General features: G+C 37.7%; 2 protein-coding genes across 6 annotated transcripts in view; one reads left to right on the forward strand and one right to left on the reverse strand.

Moving 5' to 3' along the window:
* Window positions 1-8,177, forward strand: part of sorcs3b (sortilin related VPS10 domain containing receptor 3b) — a 45,751-nt gene extending 37,574 nt beyond the window's left edge. The window contains exons 24-27 of one of the 2 annotated variants that reach the window (XM_038737788.1): window positions 71-170; window positions 1,070-1,175; window positions 1,270-1,430; window positions 5,884-8,167. In XM_038737788.1, coding sequence (XP_038593716.1) covers window positions 71-170; window positions 1,070-1,175; window positions 1,270-1,430; window positions 5,884-5,948 — 432 coding nt within the window. In that variant the 3' untranslated portion in view covers window positions 5,949-8,167. Of the gene's footprint in view, window positions 1-70; window positions 171-1,069; window positions 1,176-1,269; window positions 1,431-5,883 lie in introns of both variants that reach the window. The other variant, XM_038737789.1, reaches the window with a different exon arrangement.
* A 1,353-nt stretch (window positions 8,178-9,530) lies between these two features.
* LOC119917558 (VPS10 domain-containing receptor SorCS1-like) overlaps window positions 9,531-27,578 on the reverse strand; it is a 54,478-nt gene continuing 36,430 nt past the window's right edge. The window contains exons 11-27 of one of the 4 annotated variants that reach the window (XM_038737929.1): window positions 26,457-26,559; window positions 26,072-26,148; window positions 25,428-25,519; window positions 25,174-25,281; window positions 24,739-24,856; window positions 24,478-24,611; window positions 22,893-23,006; window positions 22,389-22,560; window positions 21,911-22,097; window positions 20,750-20,883; window positions 20,526-20,649; window positions 19,603-19,715; window positions 18,590-18,724; window positions 15,170-15,269; window positions 14,655-14,763; window positions 13,460-13,614; window positions 9,531-10,196 (exon numbers count right to left, since the gene is read on the reverse strand). In XM_038737929.1, the coding sequence (XP_038593857.1) occupies window positions 10,105-10,196; window positions 13,460-13,614; window positions 14,655-14,763; window positions 15,170-15,269; window positions 18,590-18,724; window positions 19,603-19,715; window positions 20,526-20,649; window positions 20,750-20,883; window positions 21,911-22,097; window positions 22,389-22,560; window positions 22,893-23,006; window positions 24,478-24,611; window positions 24,739-24,856; window positions 25,174-25,281; window positions 25,428-25,519; window positions 26,072-26,148; window positions 26,457-26,559 (2,067 nt within the window). In that variant the 3' untranslated portion in view covers window positions 9,531-10,104. Of the gene's footprint in view, window positions 10,197-10,407; window positions 11,596-12,483; window positions 13,615-14,654; window positions 14,764-15,169; window positions 15,270-18,589; window positions 18,725-19,602; window positions 19,716-20,525; window positions 20,650-20,749; window positions 20,884-21,910; window positions 22,098-22,388; window positions 22,561-22,892; window positions 23,007-24,477; window positions 24,612-24,738; window positions 24,857-25,173; window positions 25,282-25,427; window positions 25,520-26,071; window positions 26,149-26,456; window positions 26,560-27,578 lie in introns of those variants that run through there. The other 3 variants (XM_038737931.1, XM_038737932.1, XM_038737930.1) reach the window with 3 other exon arrangements.

The following is a 27,578-nucleotide window of genomic DNA, read 5'->3' on the forward strand; positions in this document are numbered from 1 at the left end:
GATTTTTTATTTATTTATTGTAGTACAATACATCACTCTCTGTTTTTTGTGTTTTTGTTACCTAAAACAGATGTCAGATATTTTTGTCACTGCCCTGAACCAAGGCCTGATCCAGTTTGAGCTGAAAGCTGATATTCGCATTATTGTGTACATGACTCAGCAAACCTTGGGTAAGTATGTCGTGTTTGTTATTTATGCACACTTGGACCAATGTAACATTTGAAAACCTTTTGCAGGCACATAATAACAGAGTGTTTAAACAGATCTTAGTCTTAACTTATTCCAGTTTAGTACAGGATGTCTACATCCACAGTGCATTTGTTCTGCCTGCTGATGTGCAAAAGATAAACCACATTTCTTTCTTGGGATGATTTGACATTGAGTTGTACCCAAAAAACAGACAAAGACAACAGTATTCCCAGAGTGAGATTTATATGATACGGTATCTTACAAGATTTAAATATATTTCACAGTGCATCAGTTTTGCACCCGAGACTGTGAGACAGTTGTTCTCTTTGAAATCAGCCAATCAATGACATGATTGACAAAGAAGGCATTTGGTATGCACTGAGGAAATCGTCAGGGTCACCGGGTCATTAGCATATCGCAAAAATGTGTCGATCAACCCTGCGTGCCTTTACCCTTTTCATCCACCAACGGATCTGTCTTCATTTGTGTCTGCATACAAAGGTCTGGGTTGCCTTTAAAACGATCCAGAAAGGTCATAGACTTCATAGGCTTCTTTCTGAAGGAGAGAAAGATGGGCGGGGAGGAGGAATACTTTGAATATTGCATCTCAGCATTTAGAAAACCATGACTATGCATAAGCTACCTGCATGATGGACCCTAGGGAGAGGCAGTAGACCTCCTAAAGCTTCCTTTTAATACCCTGAGGGGATAACATGCAGAGAGCAGCTCTTCCAACTGGGCCTGCAGTTGTTACATGACATGGAGTAATGAAAGCAATCTCCTTGAAATAATACATAATTTAAGAAAAAAAAAGAGCGAGGGTTTAATGCATTTGTCTTAGTCGAAATGTAATGCTCATTTGATGATGTTTGTCTTTCAGCGCCACTTGTGGATTCAAACTCCATCCACAGTGGGTCAGCCATGCTGATGCTGCTAACTGTGGTATTTGTAGGTGTTGCAGCCTTCTTCATCTACAAATTCAAAAGGTGTATTATCCCTTAGATGAGTTAATCAGAAACTATTTATCTTTGTTTTTGGTGAAAACCTTACACAGTTGCTCTGCCATCTCCTTGTCGTTAGGAAAATCCCTTGGATCCATGTTGAGACTGAGGACAGTCATGAGAAGGAGTCAGAAGTGATCAGTACAGTTGGTCAGAACGACAACATGTCCAAGGTCAAGCTCAGTGAATTTCCCTCTCCAAAAGAACTCATGGAAAAGGAGCTGGAGGCCAGAAGCAGAGGTACACTGGCTACACATTTTCTGTTTACTATGTGTTTTACTTGTGTTTTCTATTTTGTATTTTAATCAGTGGTGGATGACGGATAATGATATATTTCTTAAGTAAAAGTAGCAATACCCAGGCCTGGGTATTTTTAGGGGGAAAGGCCATGTGGCCTTTGGGGTTGTCAATTTTTTGAGGTCATAAAGGCCAAATGCCAGGGCAGCAAGGTCATCAAATGAAACAACAATTTTAAGGAAATAATGAAATTAATTTAAGGATTAAGGATGATCTTGTCCCTATTGTCTTCGGTCTTATGGCTGCAGCTGCAAAACTTTGATTAACTGGAATTTAGGATGGAGGATGTGGGCTGGTGCATAATCATAGTTGGCTGACAACACATCTTTCTCGCTCTTTGTCCGTAGCGACCCGGTGCTGCAGATGACCAGTCTGACTATGGTTTCTTGTCTTATTCATTCTTTAATTTATCAAACTTTCTTACCTCAGCTCAGCTGCCCTTCTCTTCTCAGAAATTCACTCAATCTCAGCCTGTGTATCAATGCATTGCATTTTATATGCTCATAGGTTTTTATCATCTGCACAGTAACTTGTAACTACAGGTACAAATACATGTAGTGGAGTAACATGTACAATATTTCCCCTTGAAATGTAGTGGAGTAAAAGTATCAAGTAGTATAAAATTAAAATAGTCAAGTTAGTACTCAAAATTGTACTTGAGTAAATCTACTTCCCACCACTCACTTGAGTGAATGTTTTTTAGGATATATAGTCAAAAATATAGTATATGACATCTATGATGCAACTTTTAATGCCAAGACTAAATTAAATACAGAATATTCATATCTGTACTACTCAAACACATTAGTACAGGGTTTAAAGGATGACTGTCAGTGTGACAGACTGATACTGATTAACATTTTCTTGCCCTAAAAACACATCACAGAGCATCTGTTTTGAATAAATTGAAGCTGTATTTGGTGTAAACACAGAACACAATGACGTTGTTTCAGCTTTATTTAAATGAAGTCTTTTCTATGAGCAAGACTACTGCACATTGAAGTCAGCACACATCTGAGGTGCTGGAATGTCTTTATCAATGCAATGTGTCATATTTTGCAGATTTGTACACCACAAGAGCAACTGCAGCCCAGTAACCAGATATCACGATAACAAGTTAACTGTTTGATTGCTATGGCTGACATCCACTGTGATGTCATTTAGACGAGAACTATTCAGTCCCTGCAGACAGTGTGGGTTATTTGACAAAAGTAGCATTGCAGTGCTCCTGACACAGACATGTGGGCTGCAGGCCTTTTTTCTGGTCACTCAGCACTTTCTACTGTTCTTCATTTCTCAGCTGTTTCTACCTTTCCAAGTCCTTACTGATCTGAAACAAATTAACTCCTTTTGGTTACTTTCGAAAGTGTTTATTTACAGAAAGGGCAGAGCAGCATGCAACCTTTGATTTGGGGCTTGATTAAATGAATTTACAAGCATGCTGTTTAAAGATTTCATTTATACTTGGAGGCTTGGCTTGTTTCTCATGCAGTCTGATTTTGGCTGGGAGACAAATGTTCCCATAACGCTGAGTCTGTTGTATCCAACTTCAATTCAGTTCACAAGAATATAAGAAGATCTATCATCTGCTAGTGAAGGTCACGGTCAGTCTTCCTGCAGGATTAATGGCAATAATTCATCAATTTTTAATATTGCCTTCATTTATTTATCTACAGTTACTCTGACATGTATATTTATTTAAAATTGACCTAGTATAAACTGAATATCCCTCTGAAATATTTTATGAAGTAAAGTAAGTCTGCAAGGTAAGTCTTACGCCAGCCAATGGGGAACATGCCCCCTACCAGAGAAGAACCATTAAACAGTTTTAATTTAATTAATGCCAGTGTTCATTGATTTTATGTCTTCTCCTTTTAGTCTAAATGGCTTTAAAAGCTCTAAGAAGAATCTGCAGGTCTTTGATAGTTGCCACAGAACAGCCAGAACTGTGAAGTAAAATCACAGTCAAAATTCATAAAGGTTGAAATGAATATTTGAATATTTGAATATTTAAAACAGGATTTGACAGATTAAAATGAAAATTTGAATGCAAGTTCAGTTAAGAATCTTAATTTGATTTATGTTAATGCAAATTGGTTCAGAATGATTAACACGACAGCTCACACGGGCTCATGTTTCATAATAAGTAGAAATTTGCAGTTCAGCTGAAATAAGAATTTATAAAGCTGTAAAAGACATTATGCATCGCACAAGACAGGAGGTCATCAGAACAGGTCTACTTTGCAATAAAGGCAGTGTTTCCCAGTGTGAGAGATGCAAAATGAATACTATGAAAAAAGTGTTATTTATAGTACATTTTTATATTTATATTGCATACTGTATTTATATTATATAGTCTTGCTAATCCACCCTTGATGCTCGTGCTGTGAGGGAGAGGTGAATATTTTTGATATGATATATTGATGAAGGTTGGGGTGACTTAAGCCAAGTATATAGACAGCAGAGCCTGTACTCATCAAACCTCTAAGAATTACAGTTAAAATTGGTCTAAAGAGCCCATTTAGTCTAAAAAAGGTGAATGTGAATAATAAATATTTATGAAGCAACTTACTCCTACTGACAGTAAAGTGTGGAAAGTGTAACAGCAACTCTCAAGTAATCACATCATTTGTCACATGTATTAACAGCCTATCAAAGACAAGGATTTACCCTACATCTGCTCCACTGTTTAAAAATCCTTACCTTTTACTTAGTGATGTTGTTAAACATTTGTAATTTACATTTTTATTAGTATGAAACCTATAAAGTGGCAATAATTTACTTTTTTTATAAATACCAATGCATAAAATGATGTGAAAACAATAAAGAATTATCACCTGATTCTGCAGCTCCCCTCAGTTTCATGGAGCTTTATAGTGAGTTTCAGCTGTTTGGCCCTTCAAAACTTTACTTTTTTGGTTCACTTTCACCGCTCTAAAACCCCCCTGTACACTACCTCCTAAGCACCAAACAGCACACAGACACAGTTAGCCAATAGCTGATGAATATAATGCTACATTTAGCTGCTAAAGAACCAGATATTTTCCTCATGAGTTGGTGGAGACCAAAAATAGAGCTAAGAGAGAATGAATATTGTATTGAATGTATAATGATTTACTTCTCAAGATGACCACCACCCCATATGAATCATGACGTTGCGCTGTATCTGCTGGGTGTTAATAAGCAACTGTTTGCTAACAACAACAGTTGCTAACTCGCCATCTCAGCTTAAAAGGTGATGTGTTAACACTGCCCACAATTGGCCAGAAACTCCGTTATCGCAGCTTCAACGTCTTTACATGTGAAATGAACAGCAATTTAATACATGTATAAGGTCTAAATATACTGTTTGGATGAAATAATAGTAAACTGATTGAAAACTAAACAAAAAGATACCCAAACTGGAACAGGAAAAATATTCTGCAGCTGGTAGATGAGGCACATCAGAGAAATTATTTTGTACAGTCACTTCAAAAAATGTCTCAAAAGGTGTGTGCTCACCTCTCTGGTGGTACTGCAAACATCTATGATGTACTTTTAGCCAACTTGAGATTAAGTTTGATTAATATCTTATAATCTTAAGTGTGTGAGTAGAAGTAAAAGTGAGGGATTTAAACTTTTTAATTTTAGCAGTTATACAGGTTCAGGTCTCTTCCCTCATGGACACTCAGCTCTTTGAAATCAGCCAATCCTGGCTGGCATACTGTGATATAGTAACGTCTGCTGAGGCTTATGAGACATTTATATCTTAGATTTAACCTTTCAGAACTCAATTCTAAACATTCTTCAAATTTTGATTTTGCTACAGACAGATTTTAGTCTTAAAATACGCTCCATGTAAAAGCAATTTAAAACTCATACATCATATTTTCTTTAGCAAATCTGAACTGACTGCCAGATCTTTACTTTGATGAAATCACTGCCAGGTTATTAGTTATATGGGCAAACATGAAATTTCATGCTGCTTTTTACAAATCACTAAATTTAAAACTACTGACACTGTTTCAGCACCTTTTGAATAAGCCAGTGTCTGCACAATCTGAACGACCCCTCACAGCGATCCTATCAGCCCTCCATCGCTAGCTCAGCCCTGCTTGGATAGACCGTGTTCCTTTGAGACAACAGGGGGCTTTTCAACAGAAATGCATGGGTGATGACTTTATAATTAAGTGTAAAAGCTTGTGATCGTCACGTAAAAAGATTAGAGAACGCAAGATTGAACTTTGAGTTGTTTGGCTGATGTTAAAGATAGTTATTACAGCTCAAAGTTGTTTGCATGGATCCTCTCTCACAGTTCTTTTATTACCATATCCTCAAAGCAAGCAACTTGTGATGTGCAAAGCAGTTGACCGTCCTTATATTTTGTCTATTTTGTCATTTGTTTGCATGTTTTCAGGAAGAATTGGAAGAAATATGGAGAGAATTGTAACAAGGGAATTTCCAAACTGTACAAATGTCTAAGAAATGCGCTCTGTCACTAAGTAAGTACAGATTGTTGTGTTACAATTGTGCTGAAATTGTTTGCTTTGTTGGCATTGTTTTTTATTTATTTCACGCTGATAGCAGCTATTGTTCAAAGTCATGTTTTAAACTCACATGGATAGATAAATATCTACTTTACAATACTTGATGAAGATGAGTCCACTGAGCCAGACTTGAGGGCCTCTAGTTGGAGGGCGGTGAATTGCTGAAATTAGCTGATAACTACGGCACACAGCACAAAATGTCCAGTTAGCATCAAGGTTCCCTAGCTCTACGTCAACATCACTGATGAATAGCTGATGTGAGTATTGTCAAGAAATGAAAACAGACTGAGTTTCTGAAATTAAATACCTCAAAAGCTATAAAAGACAATTTGAGAAATATCTTTAAAATAATGTAAATGAGAAAAGTACAATTCACTCATGGGCAGTGGTGGAAGAAGTACCGCTACATTCCACTACAAGTAAAAGTCCTGCGTTCAAAATGTTACTTAATTTACAGTACAAGCATTATCAGAAAAATGGGTAGTTAAATCTACAACAACGCATCATCATGAGTTTGTAGCGTCGCTGTCCTGTGAGAACCATGTGTCTCTCAAAAGTCACCTTTTCATGAGCTCAGTAAAACAGCCCTGTTTTCAGCTTTGTGACAACGCATTTTCCAGCTAATCCAAGAAGGTTTTTAAAATAGGTTCTTTAGTTTAAGTAGTAGGAGTTGTTTTAACCCATAAACACACACAGAATCAACAAATTTGGAGATACGTGGTTTTCACTGGACAGAAGAGGTTTGAAACAACTAAAGCTGTCAGACAAATGCAGTGGAGTAAAAAAGTATAATATTTGCCCCTGAATAGTGTAGAAGTATAAAGCTGTATAAAATGGAAATACTCAAATAAAATACAAGTACCTGGAATGTATACTTAAGCACAGTACTTAGTAGTGTTAATGTACTTAATTACATCCCACCACTGCTCATGGGTCAGTACAGGAGACAGTGGAGTGTACAGGTTTTACTGTATTTGTGTATAAGTTTGATAAAGTTCAGCATTGAATGACAGAGATTGATCGTGACTTACAAAAACAGGATATTTAGGCCCTCGAGAAATATAATAATAATACAGAGCTTAAAATGACAAACTAATGTATAAAAAGTTTTTCAAATCTTACCGTACATGTTGATAATGTTTCCCTCTTAGCATAATGTTTGCTCATGAATTGAACCCGCAGGCTATAAAATTTCTCAAGTGTAACCTTTTAATTTCCTATTTTATTTTCATTTTTCTTATAATTTTGTGTCTTTTTGTTACATCCCGAATGGATAATACAACCCAACAACAAAAAGTTGTCTGTTTAAGGCAGAACACACCTTGCTCTGCCTCTGTAAGACAGAAATATCGTTAATAGATCATTTTAGATTTAATTACAATTTTGGTATGTTAAATAGGGTTAACTTTACGCTCTGGAGATATATCAACATTTACCACCCTATAACTAGAGGTCTTTTAGTTGTAAATATACAGTAATGAATATAAAATGTAATAATCTGACTGTTGTGAATGCCTTTAAGAAAGAAATATGTAGTTGCTCTGTAAGATAACATGGTGCTTTCATTGACTGTTTCTCAGATGATGGTACACAACAAAAATGTGACAAATTGACATGAAAGTCTAGCCTTAGGTGTGGAAATACTAAAAATGTGTATATAGAATAAGACGAAATGTAAATCTATACAGTAGCTCCATCCTAAACCACAGAACAGACAGTAATGTTTCCATGACCTTCAGTCTCACAACAAGCTGTTTGTCGTCTTTATTCTATTTTTTACAGTAGCATGCCCTAATAATCTGTGTTAAAAGACTGAAGACTATATTAGGGTGAGCGAGTACTGTGTGTGTGTGTGTGTGTGTATGTATGTGTGTGTGTGTGTGTGTGTGTGTGTGTGTGTGTGTGTGTGTGTGTATGTATGTATGTATATATATATATATATATATATATATATATAATATAACATAACATGGTTGGTTTTAAAGTTTACTTGACACATCAAATTATTAAACACCTTGTCTAATAGGCTAGTTGTGCATGATCTATGATATTGTTCATTTGTCGATGATATAAGAACCGTCTTGTTTTGAATCATATTTCTTACTGTGAACAAATTGCCATTTTAAAATTGTTCAAAATAAATGTATTTTTGTATGGAATTATGTTTTTTCTATTATGCATGCACCTACTATAATAGTTTGTTGTAATACACTTTTTTTTCAGTGAATGAGAAATGCCCATGTTGTCATGACATAAACATGAAAACAAATGAGTTCATGAAGCTTTGTTTTTACAGCATTGCCACAGTTTTATCTGAAACATAGGTGCCTTGTAGCACTAGTGTATCAGCCTCAGCCCACCACTTATAATGATCCCGCAGAGGCCCTGAAGTTGGCTTTAATGGGCAGAAGTGTGATAACACCCATGTGAAGATTCCCATCTGACACTTTGACTGAGCTTCATTTTACCTCTATCACTCAAGTTGTCAGTCCCAAATGGTTTCTATTTAATGGGAACAATTACTGAGGCTGTAGTCGAATGATGAGAAACAGATGATTTTGTAAAGAAGAACTACTGCCGTTAATATTGTTCCTTCGTTCTCAGATCTGAAAAACAAAAGTCTTAAAATTAAATACACGGCAAGGTTGAAGGACAGAACTGTGCAGATGATTGGCTGAAATAACTCTATACACACAAAGCTGTAGCAACAAGGCCCTTGTTCCTCCTCTTTTGCATTTTGTTTGCCACTTCCTATCACACACACCAATCTTCATCAGTCCAATAGCCATCGACACCCCGAGAGTCTTATTCTCGCTCTTGCTCTCAGTCTGAATTAACACCAAGGCCTTTCTCTAACTGCCATGGGATGTTCAGCGGTGCACAATCAAATTGAACGGTGACAATCACTAATGGATGATTCGCTGCAGCCAGACACTGTAATGTAGCACTCAATGAAAGGAAACATGCTCATCAATTTCACACTGTGGCTAACACAATATTGCTGTGGGTTATTGTTGTGGGACATTTTTCATTCAAGGTGCTACCCAGACTGGGAAAATCTTCCGTGTGTGTGTGTGTGTGTGTGTGTGTGTGTCTCGATTTCCTGGAGAGGGGATAATTAATTTGATGCACAGTGGGATAGCCAAGGAACCAGCCCATTAGAATCACTCCAGGCTACTTGGTGCTTTTCATTGTCCTCCAGCTCTGCCCCATTGTGTCATGCAAATGGCACTGAAACTTTGAGCCTGCTAAGCAACATTGTTAGAGACAAAGCAGAAAAAGCAACAAATTTCGACAAAATAAGAGTTCCTGTCGATCAGAACTACCAATTTGTGACGGACTCACAGTCAGCTGAGGTGAAGTCACAGTTTTGCCCTTCATGAAGTCTGTTGATTGATTAAATCAAAGGTCAAACACAACTAAAAGCTGCAGTCAACTTACATAGATTACAATAGATCGATAACGGCACAAATGAGCCGTTTGTGCCTTTAGAAACGAGTTTAACAACCAGCCTTGCTGCGTTAATGTTGTTTCTGCTTTATTCCACAACCATGGTCACTTCTGCAAGATCAAATGGAAAAACACAGAAACAACCCACTGAATAATCACGTCACTTGTAATCAATGCGGCGTCTAGCCTCTGAGAAACAGAAAATACTGCAGTTCACATTTCTAACATTTTCTAATTAAAACATATTTTAAGTATCTTGAAAGAAGGGAGAAAAAACATCATGCAAATATGTTCACAATCGTATTTACAGGTTGATTACTGGGGCTTAAAAACTTTGTTAAATAAATAAACAAGCACAAAATAAAACTCTTCCGATGATCGGTGTGGAGAGACGGCGTTCACCTGGTGATGATCACAAGGTTATTTTTGCTTTAGGCTCAATCGCAGGATTGGGGGGAAGAAGTATGGAGAAGTCTCTAGTCAATTTGTCTTACTGACAAATGCTGCTGACAACTCTTAAAAAGAAAAGTTTGATGAAGAAGAACTTCAGTACTTATCCCAAAGAGACAGCAGCTGACCAAAGCTCTGTGCGTAGGCTGAGCCTTGTTGACAGGAGATACGTCTTCTCTATCTCTGTGTCCCTAGCAGCGAATGAGATGAACAAATCTGCAGCCTTTTGTCCGCTGAGTCCTTGGGAGCAAACCTAGCACAGACTGCAGGCTCCTCTGCGTTACTGTAAATTGAGGAAATGCCATTTGGAGATGTTGGTATAATCATGGTAAATAAATAGTCCAGAATAAACAAAAGGTGTTTTAACATAACGTAAAAAGACAACTTCTTCCTGCTCAGATCTGGTCTAGTTTAGCTGTTGTTCTACTTCCTGTAAGAAGGCACCGCAACCTTCACAGTGAGATCAGTTCAAAGAAAAACAACAAAAATATGCATCTGTGTCAAGGAGTCTTTTAACTTTATGGTGGCAAATTGAGAACACAAACAAATAGCTAATACATTTAACTAATAAGTAATTGTCATACAGACATGGCACTGTAGCACTTTTTACTGCATTACAGCAAGTGTTTGCTGCTGTATCGTAGCTTCTTCTGTTAACACAGGAATTATTGAGAATTTACATGTAGTTCTTTTTTTTTTGTTATAGAAACCAGAATGTACAAGAAATGCTCCCGGCAACAAGTAAATATGAAACACAAGTTAAAAAGTCATTGTCTGTGAAACAATCAAATATAAAATTGCTGCTACAACAATATAATCCATATGTATGATTTAGATTAGACAAAAGATTTGTGTAGAATCTGTTTTAAAGTAGTAACATTTATGATGTTAGCATTCATTCCACTGCCTCTAAAATGATTTGCAGTCTCCTAAACAAGAGGGATTGCTCATCTACTGTATATACCTATCTAGTATATCCACTTTCTGCTTCTGTTCTTATTTTTGTTATGACATGTATAACATTTTGAGCGGCGGGCTTGATGGAATACACAGATCTGGGAGTAGGAGCCCTCCCTCATCTCCTGGATATTGCAAGCTTTCATTTGATGAGAATCTGGTGATAAGATTTACTGATTGTACAGAGCTTAATGAATCTGCTACCCTCACTGTCTTACTCAGATAAGCTGTTTCCACATAGTTAAACAAAGTAAACTTCACAAACACAAGCCCAAAGAACAAAAACCGAAGCATATTTTGAGATATTATTATACATCACTTCTGTTCCGCTGTTTAATATTTTCATATTTGAGCAGGCGCAGCTGTAACCAGCCGAGACAAATAACTATAACTCCTTCCATTATGGATGTACATTATTTACATAAAAAGATCAATGTCCTTGCAAAAATACAAGTATTTTCAGTCAAAAAGTGTCCCTTTTCAAGAAGCAAGTATAAATCTGTACAGTCTCCTCAGAGGGATTAGGCAGCACAGTGTGAACTGGTCCATCCATGCATGGGTAGCAAAACACTTGAGACCATTCATTGTGACCGTGGTTTCATAGCTTGCTGGAAGTAACTGCCAAAGAAGATGTATTGCTTTCGAGTCGGTCATAGACTCTCAACATTAAAACACATGGGGCGCTTCATCAGAGAGCTTGATGTCTGTGTGCGATGGCAGGTAGCCTGGCAAGGGAGAAGAAAGGGAAAGAGACAAGAGGAGGAATTTTATGTAGCTATTTGCATACGGCTGTAGTTTTGCAGGCAAACACATTTATCTTGGATGGGTCGATTGTTTAGCTACGGGTAGAGGTAAATCAACTGGAACCCCGTGGATATTTCTTGATGAAAATGCTTTCACCACTCTGCCACTTTCCTGATGCACTAATTATTTTATTGGGTCAAATAATTCACCCAGACATTTTCATCACTTTAGATCGCACTTGATTGTGCTTCACTCACCTGTGAATACTAATACCCTGCTATGACAAACTCGGGTTGGCAAATACATAAATATACAGCACATAATAATGAAAGTATTTTGGCAAACTCATGTGATAATACAGGGGAAGGAAGAATAGCAGCAGCACTTAACAATAAGTGAATATCTAGCAACTCTTCCCCGGTCAGCGAGCTTCAACTTGTTCCTCTTTGCCAATGCGGTTTTTAATGTACTGTCACAACTTTTGCGACAACTCTTTTTGCTTAGTCCTTGTGATATCCAACTAAGCAGATAGTTATGGGCTAAGGTTGTGAGATATGGCTGTGATTTCTGCCTCAACTCACACACAAAGGAGGTGAATTAAATGTTTGTATTGCTCAAAGCATTAAAGAATTAGATTTTACAAATTCAACAGCAACACGTATTTCCAGAAACAAGGTCTGCCTTCTGTTCAGTCTAACTGCTGCGCAATGCCTGACTATCCAACCACCCACCCAAAAAGGGTTAGTGATATCATAATTTTGGGGTGGTAATGAAGAAATATTAGCAGAGCAATCACTAACTGTAAGTGGTTTATGAGAGCGATGCTGCCATTTGTAGTCTGGTAGAATAATATTGAACAAGACAAGTTGATGGCACATTGCTAGTTAATTAGCAATTAATTTTATTTCCATGTCAAGCCGAACATTTGGCTGATCCTACATGTGATTACATGAAACTGCAATATATCAAACACCAAAAGTATAACAAGATATTTTCTGGTAAAACATGCACAAAACAAAAAACATTATATGTACTTTTATATCCATTGAAATAACATGTTTAGGTGTAAAACTTCAAACAAGTTTCGCACCAAATAGTGGAGGAAAGAAAAGAAAAACAACAAGCTTAAAGTTTATTCTGGCCAAAGGCCTTTTCCCCCCTCATCTACCTGGCTATCTCCAGTTAACCGGCTTAAACTCAGTCTACTGAACTAGTTAACAAGACTACATTTCCGAATGCAATGCATCACTGTTTCCGAAAATGCGCATGTAAAGGTTTAATAAAAGTAAACTCTGACTTAAGAGTTTGCAGCAGCTGGCCAGGAGATCGCAATGAAACAGGAAAAGCATTCCTGAATTCATCATGGGTGCTGTGAACAGCTTTTATAGGAACAACTTTATACTTAATAGGTCCACCGAAGACAGTTGACAGTGTGTTCTGTGGATTATCAGAAGGGGGAAATTGTTGGAGAAGAATTTTCTAAATGTGATTTATTTTTTCAATGCTGTTAGCACTACAAATTAAATCCCAGAGATGGTTATCTTGAAACCTGTGGAAATTACAACCAGTACCACTTAATGTAATAAAGAAAATGTTAGCTGGCGTTGGCTCCAGACCTTTTGTTGCTTTGACAAGTGATACATACAATGGAGGTGGTGATTATTCGTTTACAGGTGTAATACCACAGAGTGAATAATTACTTTGTCAAGTGATAGAACACAACACTACATAAAGAACAGACGTTTCATTGTCCAATGTACGAATCTGAAAATTACAATCTGTATAAACCTTGTGTGTTTCCGAGGAATGACTGTAGCTCAAAGGAAGAAACAGATGCATTAATACCTCTGCTTTTTGAGTCCAGCTGCACATCCACACGATCCAGTGAGGTCAGCTTGTCCCCCTCAGGGTTTGGGACGTCTATGGAGGTCACTGTCGGTATGACCTCTTGTTCTTTGTCAGGCTGCTCTGCTGTGTATGTGTTGATGCCCGGGATCTTCCTGTTAAGTCATGCAGAGGAGGGGAAAAAAAAGAAAGGAAAGGATTTTAAAGTAAAGTTAATGGAAACCTGCCATCGAGTCTGTTTCACTAATGCTCTCACTATGCATAATGTGTCACACACTATTTTTAACTGTTAAGGATGGGAAAGGATTGCTTGAAAGCTAGAAACTGGGGCATTTTGTGTTCCACTGGGCATTGCTCTCTCACTTTCATATTGTTCACCTCAGTTTTTTCAATCAATTTTTCATCCCCCTCAGATGCACCCCCAATTCTGCCTAAAAACTAACATCTTGCATTTCTAATTTCAGATCCTCCCCTTGTGATTTTGTGCTGCAGCTGTTGCTGTGACATTTGAGGCAGCTTTAGAAACTCAACGTTGATTTCTTAATGTAGTAATTATGATCCGGAAAGTTAAAGTTAAGTAATGTTTTACTTTATAATGAGTAAAATTCTCCAAACTACAGAGGAACTCAACCATCCCCCTGTGATTGTCATGGGATTACCTGCAGCAGAGGATGCTATTTACTGTATGTCTCTCACTGTATAATATATGTTGTCTCAGGACTCCTCTCCTCAACCTTTCCTGCCATTCTGCAGAGTATGCCTCACCTTGAACGGCTGTGTTTAGCATTTCCAAAAGGTCAACCCTCACATTGTCAGATAGATGAATATTGATAACTGCAGGACTCTGACACCCATTCAGCACTCTGGGAGAATTGATTAGACTGTCATTCCCTGTAATATTCTGCAGATTGAGACAGAGGGGAATTGTCTTATTCCTCGAGTTATTATTGTGTCGTGGACGTCCATAACTCAGAGATATACGGAGTCTGAATACTTGTGGAAAGTTTTAGGAGTTCAGCAGTGAGCCGCTTGCTTGTAGATAATAGGGCCGACTACAAACAGGGCCATTGTGCAACACACACACAACCAAAACAACATCATCTATCTTCTAGATATTTACAATAATATCTTCACATATTATTTCTAACAGTTTTCCTGTGCTGTATATGTGGTTACAATATCCAGTATACTGTACCTTTTAAATTTATATATTACAAAGAGAGCCAAGCCCATCAGTACGACTGACACAAGCATGATGACTGCAGTGCCACTGTGGCCACTGTCACTGCTGTCCACAAGAGGAGCTTTAAAAGAGAAAGAATTAAAGAGAAATTGAGTGCACATGCAGGCCAAATGAGGACAAATGCAGATTTTTGTATCGACTATATATTTCTATATCGAATTAGATAACAATTGTATTAAATAACAATGGAAACCACCGCTGTCTGGTTTAGCTGCTAATATTCGAGAATTATCTCCAGGAAGTCATGGTTACATGAATTAAAAACTAACAATACACCAGTAAGACAATTAAATGACATAAAACAGTTAAGTAAAGCCTGTAGACACATTTGTTCCCTTGCTAGTCATCTTCGCCTCCAAAGTAGAAGAATTGCACTGTCTTGACTCAAATAAGAGACAACACACACAACCACCTGGAATGCTCCTCTATCCCCAAAATGGATTGGACGGTAGGTGCAGCAAACTCACCCGGAGACAGCCGTGTGGCGTACACGTTCACTTGCACCCCTGGTCTCAGTGCGAACTGGATGAGGTCTTGGTTCAAAGCACTTAGCAGGACCTGATAAAGCTATGAGGAGGAGTGACAGAGCGGAGAAGACTGTTAGCGGCGACTGCACAGCAATATTCCACAGTCATCAATATTTCAACCGCAGTCATTTCATCCAACAGCCTGAATTATGAATCAGAATTTTTGCTTCCTTCTAAAGAGGAGCAAATGTTGATGTGATGTGAAGAACCAAACCTGCTGCACTGAAACCTGGCAGGCTATTAATGGCGATGGAAACCCTATCAGGTAAAAGGGCAATCTGCTTATTATGTGGCAGTGACATTTAAAAAATCTTTTGCCATTTCTATCAAATCAGGGAAATTTCCTGTTTTATTTTTATTTTTTGGTGTACCTATGTTCAACAAAGTATTATTCGCCATTTTGAAAATTCACTGAGGCAAAGCTACTGGAACTCAAAGTGTGTTCCAATATCATAAAATTGCTATTTTAATTGTCCATCCTGAAGTGCCTCTAGTCTCCCTGCTTTTTTACACCTAGATGAAGCAGTCATTTAACAAGAGACCAAAATGCCTTCCCAGAGCCCATTTGAGTCCTTAGCCATGCCTCACTAATTCCATCTCACTCTTTCTAAAATCTTTCCACTGGTTAAAATTAGACTGCTCTACACAGTATGAATAATTACTTTTTGTTCTAGTGGCATATCAGGGTCAGTAAATCTATTACACATTTTAATAAGCTGTTCCACACATACTCACCGCACGCACGTGTGTATGTGTGGGTACACGCTCACTTAATGCATCCACATTGCAAGTCATTCACTGGAGATGAGAACAGTGAACTGAAGATTTATTACCCTATTGTCTGTGAGGTTCTGCCAGGTAATCAGACAGGCTTTAGATAAATACATCTCTTTAATTCCCAATCCAGGCCGCCTGTCCCAGTTTGTCTAGTTTCTCCATGGTGCCAATTATATGATGCATCAATGTAATTAAATACCTATTAACTTAGTTCAAGACTGACTGTCAGCCAGCAAAATTATGTTTACTTGTGATACTTCGAGGCCCTATCCATTATCATGAATAAATGAGCTGGTGCTTTAAAAACAGCTCTGCTTTATTGTTTTGTTTACATATTTAATAGCTTTATACAACACGATAAGATCCAGAAATCTTTTTTTGATGTAAGAAAATAAATATGACGCATGGTGGCTTGAAATTATTATGTTATAATTTAAAGATTGCTGCAAGTCTCTAAACTTCTAAGAGGTTAGTTTGGCATTGAGTCTATAACATGTACTGAGATGTTTTGTGAGCGTTGTTTCAGTGCTCTGATGGATCCTGTTTCAGTGCTTTTACATGTGAAGACATTGCCCTCTAGTGTTGACATTATGCATTACTCTTTAGAAGGGAACATGGGACCATTAAATCATTTAAACTTCTGTGTTACAATGAGTGAAATCTCTCACTTTTCGTTTGATGGCAAAGAAAAGAACCCCAAATTAACAATTTAGGTTTGGGTTGCATAATTCAACCATTATAAAAAACAGAGATACAGTGAAATTGAGAAGCAGTTCCCCAATTGAATTGACTCCACGGGATATATAAGTGGTTTACTCTAAATCTGGAAACTAAATGAGAAAGATGTCATACGGAGCTATGAGATGAGATGTGCTTGCTAATAACAGTGGAGCTGTAGAAAACATATTCCCCTTGCTCTCTGTTGTGTGTTGTCACTTGGCGTTTTTGCATCTTTTACCTCATTTTCTACAAAAAAATGTACACTCTTCATTACTGCTGACCTTTTCCAAGGAACAACAGTGTTTTCCTACCTACAGTACCATGCAGCCAATGGTGTGTCTATGGTGACCATTTCACTGTGGTATGAAAATACATTTGCAGAGACTTTAAACTTGGTTGACTTGTAATCCATCACCATGAGCATCATGTCTGCATTTATTTTTGTCAAAGTTAACCTTACTGTTGTGTGGTGTGCCGACTTTCCAAATCAAGCTGCACTTTAAAACCTTGTTACCATGCAACGATAATGTAACTTTGACAAAAATAAGTGCTGACATGATGCTCATTGTGATGTATTGCCTCACAGAAACAAGTTTAAATTCTCTAAGTTGATTTTCATACCGCACTGAGATTAATAGGAACTACTGGCTGCCTGGAAAGTAGGCAAAAATGATTAATGTATGCATGTAAAATGTAAAACACTTCATAAAAGAAATAATCAGTGATGATGCAAAATACTTGCATTTTAAGAGATGTATCTCAAATAAAAAAGGGGAAACAATTGGGCTGGGGAAAATGAAAAAGCCAAAACAGAGGTAACCACCTTCCATGTAGTCAGAGATAAGAGGGGAGTTATCAGTGCAAGTACAAGTATCTGTTCACTGTATAACAGCGCACATATAATTTAGGTACTGTGCACAAATAAAGAAACGGTGCAGTTAAGATGTAATCTTCTCTTTGAAATTCCCCTCCAATACATATGAAGATACCTTCAGGGCAGAGACTTTAGAGAAATGAAACAAGCTAAAGAAAATGGACCTAAATTGTAAACATATTCATTGATGCATATGACATAAAAGACAACAATTGTCTAATATCAAGATTATATAATGAACACAAAAGTCCAAAAATTACATGACTGTCTATATTAATCAGAAATTGGAGAATCAGAGATAAATGAGCATGATTGATTGATATGATATGAGAATGGCAGATGATGACTACCAAAATTGAAATTTATACAACAGGGTTCTCAGGAATTTGTCGTTTAACTTTTTAACATTGGCAGGATATTGCAAAAGAAATGATTAAAATATTTGTAATAGAAGCTGCATGGATACGTTTGGCTATGAGCAAGAAAGCTATCACAAAGTGCAAAGTGAAAAACATATACAGCTGAATCAAAGCGTGTTTAAAACTTCTCACGACCCGCCGTAGTCGTGAGAAGCTAGTAGTCCTTAACTAGGAGCTGTGCATGTTCAACTCCCAACAAAGGTCTTGTAGAGTTAAGATGCATCACTCCATAGCTGTGTTCAACACAGGGTGAAAAAAGGAGCTGCAGCAATTTGCAGTATGACAGAAAATATGGTGTTTTTTGAAAATGAAACCTTGTAAACTTGTTCTGGTAAAACCCTAAATAAGATTTTGAACCTGAAAATTAGCACAATATGACCTCTTTAAACTGATAGTTAATCAATAGTGTTGTATGACACTGAAGTAAATTGCATATTCTCAAGGGATGTTCTTTCTAGACAGTCTCCTCACTTCCCTAGCGTACTTTTGTGCGGCTTTAATTATCACATAAAAACCACATTGTACTGAGCATCTGCCATGGGCCATTAAAATGATTTGACGAGACAGTACCTGATTCAGGTGTGCCCACTTTTCATCCATGGCTCTGTGTCTTGACCTCTTCTCAGGCACAATGAAAATCTCTGCTGTGGTTGGTAAACCTGGAAGCACTGTGACCAGGAGCTGATCCTCACTGATTCCTGTGACCTTTAATATCAACAACAACAAAACCTCATTAAAAAGGTTTTCAAGTTGACACTGTTTGGGATGATATTCTGAAATATGATTGGGGTCATGGGCATTAATGACTAAATACTGTTGGCTTTCTGCTTCATATATCATTTGCCTAAGTACCAGTCACTGTCAAGATATAATGCACGTCCAACTGAAACATGCTAGTTCAATTTGACAGTCTTTGGTAAATGTCAGGGCTTTTAGTGCATTTATGCCGTAACCAGAGGTCTCCTGTCAGTTTCCGGGTGTAAACCATGGTAATATCTGACAAGACAGAAGGTCAAAGTGAATGTTTCATACTGAGGGCTACTGTAGGATATATATAGACCTCAGTATCCAGGTCTTTTACATAACCTGCTGCTTTTTTGACATCCCCACAGTGTCTGAGAGAGAAAACCAGATGCACTTAACCACAGTTAGGCTCTCTTCACTTGAGGTTTTGGTGTTCTCTCGAGGCAATGGCATTACACTCTTTATCAACTGTCTTGGCAGTACTTTTACTGCCCTTTAGTGTTTTGACAAGTTCAGCTGAAAGCTTGTAGTGGTAATAATGATTTCAGGTGATGTGCCATGTCAGCGTGTAGAGGTTAACAACTCATTACACAGCAAGTGAGGTCAAAGACATTGCAAGTAGTGGAGTGCAACACTTGACACAAAACCACATGCATACATTACCAATGCAGCATAACCAAGAACGGAAATGTCACTGGCTCACTAGACAGAGACTTGAGTTTTTCTCTCCAGGCGAGTGCAAAGCTGGTAATTGCCAGAATTTGAATGAGGTCTAGGTTTAGATCATACCTGATTGTTTTTCCGTCTTTATAATACGAGCTAGCAGATGCAGAACATACCTGAACCATGCAGTTCTTCACCACTCTGCCGATGTCCTCTCTCCACTCAGACACCCCGGGGTTCAGCTCGTCCAAATTAGAAGAAAAGGCCAAAACATGTGACTGTAAATATTCTGAAATGCAGACAGAAAACTAACTCAGACCTACTTTTCTTGTTCTGTCAAACCTCACGATACAGGATCATGATTACAATAATCAGGTACTTCAAATAACCCTCAATAATGTTCAAATGATTTCTAAAATGCTGTATATTATACGCAGAAAAGATGCATAAAGATAAATGTTGAAATGTCTTTTCTATCTTGGAGTTTTAGGAAGCAAAGAGATTGTTTCTTTGATATATATTTTGATCTTGTGACCATGTAATGTTTGCATCTCTAGCTATCATCATCATTAAATCCTCGACTTCGAAAATTTGGCATTTTAATATGAATTTAGATTTTTGGAAACATTTAGAAACTATTTAAACAAGCTAATTGTGAGAATCTTATTCCTAAATAAGCTCAATGATTAGCACTAGTACTATATGTTGTAGGATATGTACATAATATAGACAAATAAATCTGTATTTTAATTGTAAAAAGTAAAATAATGTTTGCAGCAACTAACTTACTTACTAGCTCACAGCCACATCCCATGGCCTTCATCAGGGACTGGAGTTTAGTCCAAACACCTGTTATCATGTGGCCAAATTCCATACTTCGGTCACGTGATAACAGTTAAAACATCACCATGGCAACTAAGCAAAGACCATCCGCTGATGAAGGCCAAGAAAGCTCTGGAAAAGTTAAGTGGACTTTTTTAAGTAGGCTTTGAATATTTCAAAACATTTGTTGATTCACTCAACTTTGAAGAGACAAAATTAACTTTATAGTTTTAACTTCATTATTATATTTAAAGTAAAGAAAAAATAAATGGTTTACCATAAACTGCCACAGTCATTTGGTCCTGATGGACAGTATTGCCCACTGAAGCCTGAACAGCAACAGTGTGACTTCCCTCCTTGAAGAAAGTGAAGGACATTGCTCCGTCCAGTGTCACAACAGGCTAAAAGGCAGACAGACAGAGAGATGTACTGTGACTTGTGAATCTATCATGTAATTCGCTAAATAGGCTGCATGATAGAGAATGAGAAAGTAAGCCTTACCTCCGTTTTGTTATCAAACCACCAGTAATAGGTGACTGTCCCCACATTGCTGGGTTGTAACACTGTCGTGAGGTTTACTGCTTTGTTCTTGACGACAACTGAAGGAGCCAAGAGCTGGACTTGTTCAAGCTGACCTTTAGAGAGAAAACATAAAAGTCACAGTAATGGCTAAATACTGCTTCCATGATGCTCACATTTCCAACACAAGCCATATTTAGGCACAACAATGACTGTCTGGAACACACTGGGCACACAGGCAGACCGTGGAGATTTTGCAGGAGTGGTTTGATAAGTGTCTGTGGATGTTTCAATGCTTTTGCCGCCATGAAAATGTCACCATTGGGATCCTTTATAATGAGCCAAATTCAAACTGACCACCGCTGCACTGTCAATGAGGAGACAGTTGTCTTTAAGGCTACACGAGGTGAGTGACACTTGAAACTTTGGAAAGAGTCTCATTTTAATGAGCCAATTTGAAGTTACAGAAGAGTCGCAAGCATATTTATCCAAGTGTTTTGTATTATTTTTTCTTTCTAAAGCCTCACAAGTTGAAGTGCTTTGACCTATTTGAAGGCTGTTGGATCTTGTCTATGATTAGCTGTGATAAAGAATCAAGACCATAGCTTATAGCGTAGTCGCTTTATATTAACTAAAATGAAGTTAATGGCTAACAAGTTCACCTTACCATGTGGCAAGAAACAGAACAGTTAATCATCACCTATGAACAACCCTTTTACACTAAATCTACCCCTGAAGTCGAGGGGTATTACACAATTCATTAAAATAATGCACACAATAACTTACAGAGTATTCAGGAGGAAAAGGTTTTATTATATTCAAACATTCAGAAATCACTGGAAGAATGATAATACTAAGCTTCATCATTTAAGCTTTGCAGCAACTTTTAAAAAAGGTACAAAGTGTAAGATTTGGCCAGAATTTTAGCTTAAAACATTAAATGATCCAACATGCTCGACAGATTGTGAAGAAGAAACAGCTTTCACGTCATGTCAGAGACTACTACTGAAGTTAGCATGCTAAGCAGCCAACCCTGGCCCATCATGGGTTGTAAAGCCACTTGTGCCTCGAGATGCAATAGTATGGAGCATGTGGTCAGGAATTACAAATTGTACCTTTTAGTTACTTTTTTGTTTTACTCACAGGAGACGTGGAGGTAGAGTATCACCCTGTCAAATCCCAGAGTGTTGGTTGCTGTAGCAGAAACTTGGTATATGCCAACTTTACTGTAGATATGCTTGACCCCGTCATCGATGGAGCTTATGTTAACATACGATATAGCGGTCCCATCGCCGAAGTCCATCGTTATACTTGTTGTGTAGCCGAGACCCTTCAAAAAGAAAATAAAATACTGTCACTCAGCCTCAGATGTTGGTCAGAGTCCTCGCTGACACACAACAGAGTGCATTCTCCATAATATCTACAAGAACGAGGTCAAGTGGTAAAACATGTCACTGCATATTTATTTGACGTGCTGGTGCTCCAGCCTCTGCGCTCTGTCTCTGTCAGCATCTCGATATACAGATAACACACTAAACACTAAAGAAAAAGCATGCAGCCTAGTAGTGTGTATCACCCTGTAATACACACTGCTGTTGCTTTGTTTAAATGAAGTCAGCACCTCTTCCAGAAAGACCAAGAAAGTGACATTCCTCCCCAGTGTTGCAACCAGTGTTCCCTCACTGGTGAAGAGCTGGAGTCCCCTGGGGGCCTGGCTGGGACACTTTTGACGCCTGGGGCTATACTTCAACAGCGTTCCCTCAGTGCAGTTGTTAGTCAAAGCCCTGCGATATCTGGAATTCATTAAAGACCCCCCAAAAGAAAGAGATGAGCACTACATGAGTGTCCAAACAGGCATATAACACATGCACACACAGGTTGACATTCATACGACATGTACAACATTGGTTTTATCTACCATGGCTCTATCAGACAAGCTCAGTTAGCCCTCTATTGGCACCAGCCATCAGGTACAAATGTGTTCATTTGAATTGATTTAAATATACTTAGTTGCTTTCCACCATAGAAGAATAGGGGGTGATTTACAAGAAGGTTTATCCTAAATTTTGCATGTTTGCACACAGTATTCTCATTGCTAGAGTTAATACAAAGGAATTAGGTGTACCCTGTGGTGTTGAGGAAGGTGTCCCCCGTGATGCAGTCTCTAGATGTTTCTGAAGGAATGAACCAGAAAGCTGGAGTGCAGCTCCCATCAATCTGTCTCTCAAACCCATAGTCGCTGTTTCAGTTGCAACAACAAATACAGAAAAAGATACAGCAAGACGTTATTGAGATCATGTGGGGTGGTGATGGTGCAATGGATAAGACACATGCTATTGGTGTGAGAGACCCGGGTCCAATCCCCCACTGTGACCCATGCACCATTGTGTCCCTGAGCAAGACACTTAACCCCTAGTTGCTCCAGACCTCAGACCGTGCAACCTCAATTGTAAGTCGCTTTGGATAAAAGCGTCAGCTAAATGAATAAATTTAATCAGTTATCCATCCATCATTAACCGCTTATCCTGCGTACAGGGTCGCGGGGGGCTGGAGCCTATCCCAGCTGACATCAGGCGCAAGGCAGGGTACACCCTGGACAGGTCGCCAGTCCATCACAGGGCCACACATAGACAAACAACCACTCACACCTAAGGACAATTTAGGGTGACCAATATAATCAGTTGTCATTTATTTAAAATATCAAATAAAATCACTCAGCTCAAATAGAATCATACTTAATAAGTGCTGTGAATAGAGGTGATCCTGGCTATCTAGAAAACTTTTTTCTCTTTTGAGTTTTTGAGATTTGATGATGTTTTATGTATCAAACTTCTGAAGTATTAAAATGCATTGTAAGTGTTTAAACAAGCTATAATTATACCTTGGCAAAGTCAGAGGGATCTGTCAGATTCCTTTTCATCATGATCAGGGATACGCAGTCTCAGGAGCCAGAGTTGGAAAGTTTAATAGGTCTTTTAATAATAAAGTGCTGTTAAGCTTGTCTAATATACTAGTCAGTGCTGCTCATTTAGCACCAGTGAGATCAGAAAGATAAAAGAAAGTATGTGACAGAGTGAAGTGATGTAGGAGATGTTCTGACTTGTAGTACATAATGTTATAATAGACTCTGGAGTGAACCTTTACTTTCATTCATCATGCAAATCTATTCAAATGCACCTTATATAAGTAGAAAGATGGCCTGCTATCACATATTTCATTGTTAGAACTGGGATATTTTTTTTCAGTTCACTTGTTGTTGTGATGATGTGATCATAGAGCGTTACAGTTTTAAAAAATTAAATTGTAGTTAAAATGAACAAAAAATGTCATTTAAGTTTTTGTTTTACACAATTTAAGTGTGTGTGACCACAGACGGTTCATTGCAATGAACACAGGTTTGATTATTTATATGGCATTTCGCTTTATATCAAAATCTTTACACTTTACAACTACAATCTTATGTCAATATTATTCATACCTAAGAGTTGAAACAACTGATGGCAAGTTTGTAACTCGTAGTACTAACATCCTGAGTCGACAGAAATATAACATAAATGAGAATAAGTTGTGAATTATAGAATATAACTCTTAAAACTCTCTTCTTGTTGTGCCTTAGGTTTTCTTCACAGACTCTGCCTCTGGAGATTGATAAAGTGTTGTGCACTGGATTTAATGAAGTGAAAAGAGTAGCTTCAGAGCAGGGAACTCACCACTCAAAATCTGCCTCTGTGCATGGGCAGGAGTCTGACATCTGGGATATATACTGATCTCTGGCCTTGACACATCGAACATTTGCTTTCAGTTTTTGGAAGATTCTCTTCATTCCCATGATGCACACTTCACCCTATGATGAATAATGCATCATAAACATTTCAGATGTTCTTTTTCCTTTCTTTTTTTACCATCTTGCTTTTATTGTGTGACTGAATCAGATTCTTGAGTTTAATAAGCAACCGCAAGATCCCTCTTACCTCATTGTGTAGCTGCCATGTCATATAATCTTCAGATGTGCATCGTTGTTGGAAAATGGACCTGAAGTCAATTTTGACAAGTTGCCACTCAGATCGATGACTGAAATGACCAAATATTCTGCACAAACAAGTGAGAAAAACAAGGTCAAAAACATTTCGTATGTGGGGCAAATTCAAGAAAAAAAAAAAAGAGACTGTTGTATGAAAACCTTCACTTTGGGTAATTTTAATGCGCTGACATTAATCCATGTTCCTCTGTGGGTTGAGAAACTCCTCCACATCTTGGGCTTATGAAACCCTTTCAAAACCACATTAAATAAACTCAAGAATATTTATGTACACTTCTAAGTCTTCATCGGGGTAATGATAATTAACAAGTGTGGTAATTAACAAACTAGAAAAACCTCAGTTCTTTATGGTTCCTTCATATCTTACGTCATTATGAGGGTGTCCTCTCCAGGCTCCCCCAGCACCCCATCAACATAGAGCGGAGAGGAGGTGAAGCTATATTTGTCCCAGTTTCTGCCCTCATCAAAACTCAGCCTGAGGGAGAGAACAATGGTTGGATCACAGACACACCAGCCACAAATAGAGTTGAATTCAGTAAGAAAAGTCTCAGCAGGAAAGCAGTCTCAGTCCTTGTTTTGAAGATTGAGTATATTCTCTAAAAAGATGTGGCGCAGCTTTACCAAATGTGTCTAATTGGTAGAGGTGTGTGTCTGATGGCCACCAGAGATCCTCCTTGATTCAGGAAAAACACGCTGTACTCTTCCTGAAAAACCTGCAGACACAACCAGCTTCACTTTATCCCACCAGAGACAAAAATTCAAGTCTACACAAAGTATGCACCGGTGACAACATAAGGAACATGCATATATTTGCTTACACACTTCACAAGTAGAAATCTCAACAGTTCTTTACACAAGAGCATCAGTTTTGTGAATAAACAGAAAACGTCAAGCAAGTGTTGCTCACTTTGTTGATTTTTGGAGCTTTAAGCTGCTCCTTTCGGTTTATTTGTTTTACAGATCAGAGATGCACATGTCTTAGCCTTAGCTTAGCGCCAACAACAGAAATGCGAGAACTAAAGGAAGTGGCACTGAGAGATGAAACCGATTCCTAGTTTTGTTCACCTATTTTTTCTTCGGATAATGTCTCAATAAAGTGAGGTTTTTCACATTGTATTCTGTATTATATTGAGCGGAAGTTCAAGGGAAAGTCAATATTTATCACAGAAGAACCAAAATGTATTGGTGTACAAATGCGGGTTTTGTAAAGAGACCATTATCACAAAATTTCCACCTAGCCCCACTCTTATAGTATCATACTGTACCTCTGTCCAGGTGTTTCCAGCATCAGAAGTGATGAAAATACTGACATTAGTACTGCTCAGCTCAGGTCCCACCACACCTAAATACAAAAGGTATATATAATACTGCTTTCAAGCATGCCACTCACACAGTTACACAAGTAAATCAGTATAATTTCTTTTTGAGTATTTATTCAGAAAAGATAAAAACATATCTTTGTTTTCTTTCATTTGAAGTAACATGGAACAGATGGAATATTGACTTCATTTCACTTTGCAAACCGTTGTCAGTGGAGAACAGAACTAAAGAACTGATTTGTATGGGAGCGCTGAGGGATATGACCGAGGACCAGAATTACGGCTGAGAGTAAACAACAATGTGGATGTGCAAATAAAATAATCTCCTCACCTGAAGCTATTATAAATCCAGGAGCTGAATCTTTGCTGACAATGTTTCCCGAGGTGTAAGGATTCTCTGACACATGAAGGTGCAGATGTAACGAACAGTAAGGCTGCGAAACACAAAGGAGATTAGTTTGCTAAAGTCAAAAGGTGAAAATTAAAGGTTTGATTCAGACCTGGTTCACATACAATAAGAAGGTGTCATAATAACGTCCTTGAATTAATTGTGAATCTGTTATTATTTGAAATTAGTTAATCATTTCATTTTGTAATTTTGAAAAAGAACTGAAATGGCAAATGTTTTTAAGTTTTTACAATTCAAAATATTACACAGATATCATACACGATCAAGTCTCCATACAATGAAACTGAGGAAAGGTTATTTATGATGGAAGTTCAATATCAAAGTCCTGATTTAAGCTTACTTGAACGAATGCATGAAAATGCGTATTATTATGGTTGGTATTATCACAGCCTCCAGAATTATTTTGGTGAACTGGAAATAGCTAGAGCTCCAGATTTAAAAGGCTGGGTAGATGCATTGATAGAGATAGCATTTGATGAGTGGAAGCCCACTAGATTAAAAGCTAGTTTGAATGATTGCATATGAGTCAACCAAGTTTAAAGATGTTTTATGGCTAAGAACATCCTCTGTACTGGATAGTTTAAATTTTTAATTTATTTAAATGTTGATCGGGTCTACCACTTTTTTGCGCTCCTTTTTTGTTGTTTATTATCACTTGTCTTTTCTGCACAGTGTCTTTTAGTTTTGTCTTACTATTGTCTTCTCCCATGACCATGCAATAATGTAAAGGCTTTTCCTTGCTGTCATGTTCCAAACCTGTCCACAATTCATACAAACAAAAAAACAGTTTTGACTGAACAGATTACCGATGTTGTATTGAATAATAAATGGTAATATTTATTTTTAAAAGTAATAGTAGCATTAAAATCAAGTTTAGTAGTTAAGATACAACATGTTTACAATGCATGATAGTACACTTTATTATGACAAAATCCTTACTAAAATATTAAAGACCTACTACCACCAATAATAATACAAATAAAACCAAATAATGTTAATTATGTTAATGTTAATAAATTATGAATCTAAATATAAAAATTTATA

Source organism: Micropterus salmoides, unplaced genomic scaffold (assembly GCF_014851395.1).
Source record: "Micropterus salmoides isolate LMB-PRFRI ecotype aquatic unplaced genomic scaffold, ASM1485139v1 Ms_hic_scaffold_22, whole genome shotgun sequence".
NCBI lineage: Eukaryota > Metazoa > Chordata > Actinopteri > Centrarchiformes > Centrarchidae > Micropterus > Micropterus salmoides.